Raw genomic sequence first — 12,563 nt, forward strand, 5'->3', positions numbered from 1 at the left:
CCCAGGGCAAATTATGCCTGAATAATCTAGTGGTTTTATAGGATGGATGACTGCATCAGTGGACAAAGTAAGAGCTACAGATGTAATCTACTTATATTTATATAAGGCCTTTGATACGATCCTCCACAACAGTCTTGCTGCTGAATTGGAGACATATGCGTTTGACAAAATTAGTTCAATGGCCACGTCCAAGGAGTTATAGTCAATGACTCAGCATCAAAGTGGAAGCCAGTAACAAGTAATGTCCTTAAGGAACTGTACTATTTAATATCTTCATAAATGACATAGTGAGATTGGATGCACCCTCAGCAAGTTTGTAGATGACACCGAGCTGAGCACTTCATTCACTAGAGGGAAGGGATATCACTCAGAGGGACCTGGACCACTTGAGGAGTGAGCCTGTGCAAACCTCATGAAGTTCAACAAGGCTAAGTGCAAGGTCCTACACGTGGCTCAGGACGATACCCAGTATACATACAGTCTGGAGGACAAAGGGGTTGAGAGCAGCCCTGCAGAGAAGGACTTGGAGATACTGCTGGATGAAAACTGGACATGAGCTAGCAAAGTGTGCTTCCAGCTCAGAAAGCCAATCATCTCCTGGGCTGCATAACAAGAAGCAAGGCCAGCAGGTCAAGGGAGGTGATTCTTCCCTTCTACTCTGCTCTTGTGTGACACCACCTGCAGCACTGCGTCCAGCTCTGGGGTCCCCAGTGCAAGAAAGCCATGAACCTGCTTGAGCATGTCCCAGGGAGGACCACAAGAACGGTCAGAGGGCTGGAACACCTCTCCTATGAGGAAAGGCTGACAGGGTTGGTGTTGTCCAGTCTGGAGAAGAGAAAGCTCCAGGGAGACCTTGTTGTGGCTCTTCAGTACTTACAGGGGCCTATAGAAAGGCAGAGAAAGACTTTTTACCAGGATGTGTAGTGACATGACTAGAGGTAATGGTTTAAAAGTGAAAGCAGGTAGGTTTAGATTAGATATTAGGAAGAAATTCTTCACTGTGAGGGTGGTGAGACACTGGCACAGGTTGCCCAGAGAACTTATGGATGCCCCATCCCTGGAAGTGTTCAAGGCCAGATTGGAAGTCCATACCCATAAAAGGGGCATTGGACCAGATGATCTTTAAAGGTCACTTCCAACACAAGTCATGCTATGATTCTTAGATTCTGTGATTAAGTTAGAGGAAAAAACTAACAGATCATTTTGTAAGCATTGTTTTTTACTATTTTTATACTTATTTTTATGATTTTCCTTACAGGCTCATGTGGTATGGGAGAACCCATCATAATGAATATGTCCGTCAGACTCGACAGAGACTTTTGTGATGATCTCAGGGACTCTTCTTCTGTATTATACAAAAACTACAAAGCTGACCTTGAAAAAGCGGTAATGACTTTAGTTTTCCATCTCTGAAAGTAGAAAGCCCTTTAAGAAATATGGTGCTTATCCTAAGTGTCTGGGAAGTAGGGTGCACTGCCACTGTCTCTGTGGGGAGCTGTGAAGTATGCAGCGGTGGTAGCTACCAAGTGGGACAAAGCTGATCTCCATTGAAAGCCAATGACCATATTTCCATTCATTTTGATATACTGGATGACAGGGAAGTGTTTAGGAATCTGTTGCACCAAAAACATGAAAAAAAAATAATCTCATTATTGGTCCCAGCTTAAATCCACATGAACACTCATAGAATGAAACCGTCAACACAAATTTATCCCATGATGGTGGAGAGAGCACCAGGCTTGTTCCATCAGGAATGCTACATACCCTTACTCACATCAATGCTGAACAGAGTGTTTCCTAGTTTAAACATGCTAGAGTAATACATAGAGAACTTACATCATGTACTGTCTTTGTTTACAGTTTAATGCTAGCTACAGATGTTTACCAGGCTTTGTATCAGCAACAGTAACTGGTTTCAGGTAAGTAAACAATTTCATTTTTGTCCTGGGAGACACAAATCTTTCTGTCTGGTCTCCAGGAGACCCCGGTCAGCAAACACTACATTCACTCTGGCTAGAGCCCACACCCAGTATGTACATACTGAGTAACAGTATAATAGCTGTACAGGAAAGCCCAGCTATTAGCATGGAAATAGGACTGTGGGTAAAATTCACTGTTGTGCAGAAGTCCAAGGAACATAATAATTCTCTATCTGGTTCCTCTTTGGGAACCACCCAAAAGGGCAAAAGAATGTGAGTAAACCTAACGTCGTTTCCTAGCTCATCGGGAAGATGAATTAGTGGACTTTGACTCTGGATATAACATTGGATCTCAACAAAAGACACATCACTTAAGTCCACATATATTTAAATGCAGCTGTATTTTAGGTTTTCTAAGGGAAGTTAACTAGAAATAAACAGCAGATGGAGATGTCACATAAAGGTGTCCTTACTTTGGGAAGAGCTGTAGCACAACCTTCTTGTATGCCAGAGCAAGTCTTGAGTCACAACAGGAGCTTTCACAGGTGAGCCCTGTGAAGCCTTCCTAGCCATGCAAGGTGGGTCACCACAACACAGAAAACCACTGATACACAAGGATATTAAATTCTGGTGCTTCTCTTATTCTTGTATCTGTTTAGGCCTGGAAGCATTTTGGTGAACTACGAAGTAAAAGCAGGAGCAGCAAGCTTCGAACAGATAGCAAATTCAAACAAAATTGTACCACAGTTTCTAGATACAAGGTACCACCTAGACGAAGCTACCTTCACAACAGAAATAATTAGTAAGTTTAAAGCACTCTCAATACTTTTCCTTCACCCCTTAGTATTTCTAGCCTGAACCATGTAGCTGCCTTATACTGTTGATTATTTGGTATGGGACCTTCAAAACCCATTTATTTCTCTGGCTTTTCATTTCATCCTGTGCCACCAAAGCTTAGGACTTACATGAGACGACCATGCGTACAGTACCTCCCACAGAATACAAAATCCTACCCTGATGTTCACCTCCAGAACTGAGATAGCTCTTAGCGTATCAGGCTGCCAGCACTTCCCACATCTTGAAACAAAAACCTCTTGCAGTTTACATGAGAACAGGTTCCCCCTGGCTTCCTTGGCACATTTTCCATGCTGCTGTGGGATAATGTGCTACAATGCAGTTGCCTGATCAAGTGCCTCAGAGAAGCTGTACTCTCTGTGCGCTGAGCACTGGTCTGTCTTTCTCAGAGGATTACTTTGACCTGGTTGCTTCTCCTCCCATTTTATCTACTTAGAAGGTAATGGTGGGGATAATATTTCTGGCTCTCTGCAGAAAACCTTCTGGGATCTTTGGCTGACAAAGAATATGTTGAGGGAAAATTGCATAGCTTGAATCAGAGGTAGTCCCCTGCAACTGATACTGGGTGCGTATTAGTTGTGAAGCACCTAGGCTTCCCAGGAGATGAAAGACACCATACAGGCGTGAGCTGAATGACAATAATGCAGAATGTTGCTCTTTGTCTTCCCAGATCAGACAATCTTCACTGTGACCCCTGCAGACTTTTTTGAAGGAGATACAGTAAGACTAATTTGTGAGGCAAATTCAGCATCTGAGAACGTGACCTGGTATCACTTTGATCAGATCATCTCAACCAGCTCCCGGTATTCAACGGAGAGAAAAGTTTCAAGAAACTCGAAGTCAATTCTTAAAATTAGCAATATTACAAGGAAGGATTCTGGTATGATTTTCTATCATTAAAACAGCAGGAGTAAATCTCTAGTGTGGCTAAGTCAATAAAAAGCAAAGAGGAATGCTGTGACTGCATTTTTCTAGAGTAAATGTGAAAAATACGCTGTCCCTCATAATTTTCCGGTGGGTGAACTATGTACTGACAGGCATCGCCAGTAAGATGTGAGCTGACTGAAATGACTACACAGCCCTGGGTATTCTCAGTGCCAGGCTTCACTGCCACATGACAGGAGACTGGTGACTGCATGGCTGTGAAGCCTTCCCACACTTTTGGTGTGGTAACTCGAGGTTGTGGTTGAATTCATCCTTGATGGCCCTTGCCCTCTTTGCAAACGTAACCTGATTAATCAGAGGTTGGAGCTACAGTTTTTCATGTGTTCATGTTTAGGGCTTTTTGAAAATCAGAAACAGGTAAATCGGTGGCATTTTTGCTGGGAGGAGTTATCAGGGTAATTATCATGTATTATCAGAGCTTTGACTCAAGCTCCCCCTCAGTTCTTCTCTTTGGATCATGAATTTTACATTCAACTTCAAAAAGAGTAGCCTGTGACCAGGTATTTGGGCACACATATGCGAGGTAGGAGTTGTGTGTCCAAACTTCTTTGGGCTAAGGATGTCCTGGACCTTATGGCAGTGGTGCCTCCACTCCCATATAAGCGGTTTACTCACTTGGGTATCCCCATGGGGAAGGGGAACCCACATACCTAAAGTAAGAAGGAAGTTTGGAGCTCTGATTGCCACTTTCTTAAAGGAAGCCTGGCTGCATCCAAGGGCCAAGTGCCTGAGAAAGTGGCTGATTACTACTCTGCTGTCTCTGGCAACACCTTCTGAGCAGCATCTGTGCCTACAGAGTGCCAGCCTTTGGGGAGCCCACCCTGGGTACCTGTCTCTCACCATTTTGCACAGCCAGTCTACATTCTTACTACGACACATTGCTGTCAGATGGACTATAGGCAATATGCAGATCCCCAAAACACCAACTCAGCCAAACTTTAAGCATTTCAGTCCCAGAGACCTAGTCTCTGCTCAAGTACCCATCAACACTGAAGCTGCCTAACCTGTATACATTTGGCACCAGGAGTCTGCAGAAAGCATACTGCAGGTGACCTCAGGGTACATTTTGATCAGCAAGTAGCAGAGCCGCTGTAGAGCAAGGAGATGTGAAAACTAGGTGTGGAAATAGCTCCCAGCTCCTGACTCCAAATGCAGAGGTAAAAACAGCAAAGTATGTTCTCAATGCTAAGATATTGCCTATGCTTTACAGGTTCCTATAGGTGCACTTTCAGAAACAGCGATCCATTTTACACGCTAATATACAAGGCCACAAAGACAATAGCAGTCTCTCCGCTAAATGTCACTTCAAACTTTAACGACATCACTGTTATATGCAACAGTCCTGAAATGCAGACGAACAGTCCTCTGCTGTCCTGTTGTATTGACAGACACTTACCATCACTTACTGGTGACTGGAAAGTAAACGGAGCAATCAACATTACAGGTAAGATTAACAAAAGATTCTTTCACTTGTGCAGGGGCCAGTGGGATTCTGGGTGTCTCCATGCACTGTGCAGACACTGATGCTTAAAACTGTGCCATCCTGGATGGAAACAGCCACCTGGACCAGCATCACACCGACTTTTTCCAGAAAGCTTATTTCTGCATTGTCTGGTTTTGAGAGTAGGGATGAGTGCATCAGTCTCTCCTACTACCTCTAGAATAACCCTTGGGGTATGAAAGGCTTCTGTGTACCACATACTGAGACTTGGCTACCAAGGGACATAGGTGCTACACTTTGAAACAGCTGCAGCACAGCTAAATAGTGAGCGCACAGTTTCCCTCTGCTCCTGTAGCTGTGATACATCACATGCCAGTTAAGTCAGTGGCGTCCCATGAGGCTTTACTTATGAGTAAAAAGAGTTAGTAAAGCACCAAATAGACATGTTACAAGGAGTAACAAAACAACATCAACAGAAAGGCTCACAAATGTCTAAGGACCATAGTCATAAACAGCCTATTTCCCTCAATATTTTATAGGTATGGATTAACCATTTGTTAATAACATTTACAACCATTTTTCATAAATGAAATTTAGCAGAAAGCAGGACAGCAGGATGAGAGAAAACCTTCAGAGCTCCTGTGCACAGCCATTTCCACAGAGAACAGGTACTGTGTACAGCAGTGCTTGCAGAGAGAGGGGTGATCCTGGCCTCCTGTAATGAGCTGTTTTGCCCTCCACTCCCTGTGGCCAGGCTGTTCCCCAGGAGCTCTGCTCTCATGCCAGATGCACCTTCAGCTGCAGCATGGGACAGCTTTCATGGGGTCTAGAGCTAAGCCAGTTAAAGTTGAGTGTCTGTCAAGTACCTCCAAATTTTTATTTCAAAATACGATATTAAAATCTGCAGTACTTACTCCTGGTTTACTTATCTTACTCATCCTAAATACTGCAGATAATGAGGTTAGGCTGAACCAGAATAATCTTCATTTTGGCTTATCCTGAGGTATCCAAGCAATGTTGTTGCTCTCAGAGTGGTTTTGGTGGTAGGTGCCCAGCACTGTGCTGAAAGTCATCTTCAGACCTTTGGAAAACCACTGTGGGTGTTGCCAGAGCAAAAGGTGTGAATGAACTTCAGCCATGATGAGTTAAAAGTGCCATGTTGTCACAGGTTACATACAAACCCACAAGGTTTTCCTTAGCTAGAGTGTTTGCTTATGATTTCCAGAGCCCAGGTATTTTTGGACATCCATAGCCCTTCAAGAAATGTTTATTTCTTTCCAGGAGTCTCCAGTTTCAGTGGCAACTGCACTGAATACAAGCTCATTATCAATGAATCGCTATGCCCACCCGAGCAGTCAGGTACGGTGATGACATACACGTGTGAGCTGCACACCGGACACGGTGCCTGGCATAGTCAAAACATCAGAGTGACGTACCTCCGGGCAGGTAAGGGTCAGGTGGCATGTAACAGACCATCAGCAATTCTAGCACGTAGGTGGCCTCTGTGGCACGTGCCATTCGCAAGCAAATGGTTATGACGAGCGACTCTCCATAATGTGACATTTACCTTGTGTTGTCTCAGCCCATGTAACGATATCTTCAAGCATCTCATCAGTTTCTGAGGGATATAAATTCAATCTGACGTGTGAAAGTGATGTGACCAATTATGAAAGTATCAGTTGGAAAATCTGGTCTGGAAGCAAGATGAAAACAGTAGACTGTGATACATGCATCAAAAATACAAAATTCCCAGCAACATCTGTGCTCGAAGTGAAGAACGCCACACAGGACTGGAGCGGTGAGTGAACATGTTTTGCATTGGCTACAAAGGCAATGAAATTTCTGCACCAAATCATTTACAGCATCCCTAGCCCTGCAAATCACTGTGAAGCCTGGTCACAGTAAATAAAAAAGAGAGTTAACATTATAACTACTGGAGGACATCAAGACATGACGCTGCCAACAGCACTGTACTTGTTCAGTATGAGGACTCCTGACCATGCAAAAGCTGAGGAGCACTTCTGTTGACTGAGGCATGTTTTTTCTGTCACTTCTTTCAGGCACCTACATCTGCACATTCTCCCAGAAGTACTTGGAGAGTTCTGCCAATGTGACAATCAAGGTTATTCCCTTGCCTTTGAAGCAGAACATCCTGATAGACCCCATTGAAGCATCTATACAGTGCAAAGTGCAACAAGATCTCCAGTGCTGCATAAGTGCTAACACCATGGAAGATTATTACACTGTTACATTCGTGGTTCAACAAAAGGAATTTCAAGTTGGTAAGAAACAATGAACTTGCAGAATCATTAGCTGCACTACGTGTCGCAACCCAGTCCCTGGTTTGGTTTTTTTTTCCAGTTAGGTCTGTGTAAACAATTCATACTTACTGCTATTACGACAGCACAGAAGGACTCCTGGGGGGGGGGGGGGGGGGGGAGAAAAAAAGGAAATTAACTTTTTTTAACATGGTTGCCATTCTTGGGAAGCATGGCTGAGATTAATAGAAGAGCAAGTGAAGTCACTGCTGTAGTGATAAATACATAACAGCTAAATTCAATGTTTGGTTTGCCTTGCCAGGCAGTGAGAAGTGAACATCTTCACCGTTGTTCAGATTAAAAATTGCTGAAGTCCATTTATTCGCTTTTAAATTCCACTCTGCGACTTTTTTGAACTGAGTAGCAAGGAAACATTACTTAAGAAGATCTACTAGGTCATGAAACATGTAGAATAACAGATTAAGAATGCAGTTAAAAAAAAAACCTATTCTATTTTCTTCAAGGATACAGGTAACATATCTTTAACAGCACAAAAGCCTAAACTTGTACGTCTTCAAATTCAAGGCAATTCTGCAGCTTCCCTGATGTGTTTTTATATACTGGAAGTTTTCAAGTGACTTACAAAACAGTTAATTTGGAAAAAAAAAAAAAAAAAAAGCAAAGAAGATCCACCTAAACTAACTTAGAAAACCTGTAGGAATGCAAAACCAACAGGCTGAAGTGTAAAGCAGGTGGAGAGTGAGGGGTCCTTCAGTTGCTAAGAAAAATGCCAAGGTCTTTTTGGAAGAGATTGCAGTTAGGGACCCTCCGGTACTGGCATACTAAAAAGCAATGGCAGTGCTGTGCAAATCCTGAGTTCAAAAGTACTATATAAGAAGGGAAAAAAAATCATCCTAGTCTAAAGGAAACACCTATGGTAGAAGCAGAAGCAGGAAGAGTATTCTCCAAAGTGGTTTCTAAAGTTAATTTTTGTTCCTACACAGGAAGAGAAGATTTGGGCAGTTTTTGCTCATATACTAGTAATTGAAAAGTTAATGATCATGCAGCAGCTGCCAGAAGATTCATTAAGGGGTAGGGGTGCGTGTGGGGGGGGATAAGACATGGGGATCAGCATACAGAAGTGAAGTTTTTCTGCAATGGAAGTTGTTTTTTTTTTTCCTCTAGGACTCACAGAAATGAAAATTTTGCAGAAGCTTTCTACTGTCTGCTAGCTAATCTGTCCTAATCCTTCCACACAGGGAAAAAGAGAAAAGGAAATTTGTTGTGCTACATGTACAGTTACACAGAAACAGAATGCAACAAGGAGAAAGAGCTCACGGTGTATTGCAAGTTTACTAACAGCATTAAACAGACAGTCAACAGTGAAAATATAAGACTGCAGCTGATACCTGGTAAGAAAAAAGTTACTATTTAAGGCTGTTAAATAGGAAATCCCACTATCTTTGTTAAATCAGATGCCACAAATTTATCATTGGTGACACCTAACAGGAGCAGGTTTTGTTAGCAAGAATTTTTGTCTCCTTCTTCATGGGAAACTTTGAAATACAGAGGAAAATATCTATTTTGCTGTAATTAAAAAAAAAAAAATACACAAGATGTTTTGTCTTCACTGGATTTAACAGTGGCCCCAGTATGTTCCCTAGCAGTTATAGTTCAGTCATCTTCTGCCCCTACTTCCTTCTGGTGCAGCCTGCACCACCGAGCTTCATCTCCTGTGTTGAAATGCAGTCGTGCAGCTCCCAGCATGCACCAACAGTTTAGCAAAGAAAACAGGTTGTGGTGCCTCAGGAAGAAGTAGTCTAGCTCAGGAGATCAGCCTGTGGGAGAGCATATCCACTTCAAACACAAGAATGGTGACCTCCATGAGGTGTTGCAGAGACCTGGGCAAGCCCGGCTACCCGTCAGTGCTGCAGGTAGTAATTAGAATTAGATTTCAGCATTGCTACATCCAGTTTTGATGTTTAGTTCTGACCAGAGTTTGTATCTTCCTGCTTCTTATTCTAAATTGGAAAGAAATAAGCCCCATAATGCAGAAATTTTGGTTTTTCCATAGTAGTGACACCTGTCAAATTGGTGTATCTGGCCAGATTTCACCATTTTAGGCAACAAATCTGCAGATGCTTTATTTACTTTAATCAATAGATACTTACTGATATGGCTAACCCAATCAAAGCCAGTTAGCAAGACCCACTGTTCATCAAAAGGTGTTGAGGCCTCACTAGCCAGGTCTTAATGAATTTCCTGTTGGTGCTCCAGCAGCACTGAGTCCCTTAGCATAGTCAACTTTGTGTGAATTACTGTTCACATAGTGGTCAATATAATCCAGCTTCACCGCTGTCTCACCCTGTAATCTAATAGACAATTCTTAAAACTTTGGGTATTGGTTTGTTGATTTGATTCGGTACTCAAAACCAAGGGGCTTTATTAAATGTCCTTTATAATTTCATGCTTCCAAAAAATTGGGAATGCAAGACATATACACCCTGAAAGGTCAGAATTAATGAAGAGAGCAAGCTAAAATCCTAACTGATTTAAAGACCTCTGAACTTCAGGAAATCACAGGTTTGAGAGGGGTAAATTATCTCCCTGCTTCTTAGTTTTCTGCCTCTGTGTCTTTTTCTCAATACAGACAAGGAAGTTTCCTGCTCAAACAGCTTGGGCATTGGAAAAGAAGGGGCCACATTAAAAAAGCCATGCTGTGATGTAGATAATCCAGATATTTTTACCCGAGGCAATCAAGTTTACAAGTGCATCAACAAAGTCTGGAAGTTTGAAAGGAATAACTGCCTGTCTGAAGCAATAAACAACCTGCTAACTAGTGCTGAGGTAATATTTCTGACTTTTCTAGAGGCTAGGGCAGGGGGGCAGGTAGGAGAGAGGAAAAATTTTTGCCGGGTGGTTCTTTGCTTAATATAATCTAAAATGTATGCAGCATTAAAAATCAAATATTTAATTAAAACTATCTTTTAAAAGAAGTGAAGAATGTTTGACTATATCTATGCTAGTAAGTGAAAGAGGCGAGGTCCCCTCCTCTGGCCCAGAGGGTATGTGGCCCTGCATGGCCAATATCCATACCCATGAACGTGCTCTCCCAGAAAAGGTGACCTTATTTACAGCATCCAGCAGGAGAACTGGCTGGCCTGGAGTGTTCCCTGATCCATGCCTAGGCATTGCCTCGGTGAACACCAGTTGGCACAAGCCCAGAGTATGCTGCAGAGCACCTAACAACGATGCAGTAGGGACAGCTGCGGGCCACTGCCCAGCCTTAGACCCAGGCCCTGTTTAGGATGCCCCCTCAGTCACTACCCCTCACAGACAGGTGCTGAGCCTCGGTTTTCAGCTTAGGTATCCTGTCATAGTGCTCTTCACTTCTACAAACCATCCAGAACCACCCTTCTCTCAGTGAGGTTATATGAGAACAATTATCTTTCTTTCAGCAAATACTTACTATGTTTGTTTTAGTAAATTAGGCACAGCAAGGTCCCAGGCAGAGGGACAGCTACTCTATTTCGTATTTCTTTAACTTGCTAGATTGTTCCCTTATATGTTTGGGCCCAGGCCAACTATTTTCTCCCCCAAAATTTCCAGGAACAGTCTGCAAGTTAGCACTTGATGAGAGACCACTCTCAACAGGCAGTTAGGATACCCTGTCGTGGAGGATCAGAGGGCTGAACACTTCCGGCATGTCTAGAATGACCCTGACTCTGTTTTCTTTACTGGCGTGGGGTAGCTATGATGATGGAGGATCAAACTCCAGGCAAATTGCACACATGATGTACTGTTATCTTCTGTTGCAGGCCTTGATCAACAGTCCTGAGGCAAAAGCAAACCTACCTAACTACCTTGCAGAACTTAATAAAAAGACAAGAGAGCAGCAAAACAAAACAAAAAGTTCTCCTGCAGACCTAGGTGCAATCATTACCATCCTGGATATAGTCTCCTCCATCCCAGCAGATGCAAAGATGCTCACTATTCTCGTAAGGTTTTATTTTAAGTCTTACCTACACTTATCAAGGCCCTTTTGTCATAGGGGATGACATTCTCCCTGAAGAAGCTTCACAGTTAATTAGGGTCAGGAACAGGAAAGTGTTAAGGGAATGAGATTAAATGACAGCAAAAATGAAATTACAGGAAAAAGAGTTTATGAAAAATAAAAATTATGAAGGTGAGCAGCCTATGCAGGAAAGAGAAGCTGCTGTCTGCTTAGCAACTAGAAATGTTCTAGGGACCCATAAATGTCTCTAGCATTCTAAGAAGGAGGAAAGGACAAGGAACAGTAGATGAAAAATTGGACATGAGCCAGTAAAGTGCGCTTCCAGCTCAGAAAGCCAATCATCTCCTGGGCTGCATAACAAGAAGCAAGGCCAGCAGGTCAAGGGAGGTGATTCTTCCCTTCTACTCTGCTCTTGTGTGACACCACCTGCAGCACTGCGTCCAGCTCTGGGGTCCCCAGTACAAGAAAGCCATGAACCTGCTTGAGCATGTCCCAGGGAGGACCACAAGAACGGTCAGAGGGCTGGAACGCCTCTCCTATGAGGAAAGGCTGACAGGGTTGGTGTTGTCCAGTCTGGAGAAGAGAAAGCTCCAGGGAGACCTTGTTGTGGCTCTTCAGTACTTACAGGGGCCTATAGAAAGGCAGAGAAAGACTTTTTACCAGGATGTGTAGTGACATGACTAGAGGTAATGGTTTAAAAGTGAAAGCAGGTAGGTTTAGATTAGATATTAGGTTTAGATTAGATATTAGGAAGAAATTCTTCACTGTGAAGGTGGTGAGACACTGGCACAGGTTGCCCAGAGAACTTACGGATGCCCCATCCCTGGAAGTGTTCAAGACCAGTTTGGAAGTCCATGCCTATAGCAAGGGCATTGGACCAGATGATCTTTAAATATCAAAACCATTCTGTGATTCTATGAGTAGAAGCAGGAATAGAAAAAAGGGTCAAAATAGGAATAAGATCAAGGGGATCAAGCAAGGAAAATCAATTGGGTGTTACAACAAATGAATAACAAAACACATTTTAGAAATACTTGGAAACCTTGATTGTGAGGTACAGAGGAAAACCACTGGTCTTCTGAGCAGAAAAGTGCAAAACATCTGAAATATCAAAGATAGTACAAAGGCTG

General features: G+C 42.9%; 1 protein-coding gene across 3 annotated transcripts in view; it reads left to right on the plus strand.

Annotated features, from left to right (window-relative positions):
- Positions 1–12,563, plus strand: part of ADGRF5 (adhesion G protein-coupled receptor F5) — a 47,567-nt gene that overhangs the window by 25,223 nt on the left and 9,781 nt on the right. For all 3 annotated transcript variants that reach the window (XM_055810832.1, XM_005239187.3, XM_055810831.1), the window contains exons 7-17: positions 1,259–1,386; positions 1,861–1,919; positions 2,579–2,721; positions 3,445–3,654; positions 4,930–5,163; positions 6,442–6,606; positions 6,743–6,958; positions 7,221–7,442; positions 8,678–8,830; positions 10,069–10,265; positions 11,237–11,416. In XM_055810832.1, coding sequence (XP_055666807.1) covers positions 1,259–1,386; positions 1,861–1,919; positions 2,579–2,721; positions 3,445–3,654; positions 4,930–5,163; positions 6,442–6,606; positions 6,743–6,958; positions 7,221–7,442; positions 8,678–8,830; positions 10,069–10,265; positions 11,237–11,416 — 1,907 coding nt within the window. The remainder of the gene's footprint in view (positions 1–1,258; positions 1,387–1,860; positions 1,920–2,578; positions 2,722–3,444; positions 3,655–4,929; positions 5,164–6,441; positions 6,607–6,742; positions 6,959–7,220; positions 7,443–8,677; positions 8,831–10,068; positions 10,266–11,236; positions 11,417–12,563) is intronic.

The sequence above is a fragment of the Falco peregrinus genome, chromosome 7 (assembly GCF_023634155.1).
Source record: "Falco peregrinus isolate bFalPer1 chromosome 7, bFalPer1.pri, whole genome shotgun sequence".
Classification (NCBI taxonomy): domain Eukaryota; kingdom Metazoa; phylum Chordata; class Aves; order Falconiformes; family Falconidae; genus Falco; species Falco peregrinus.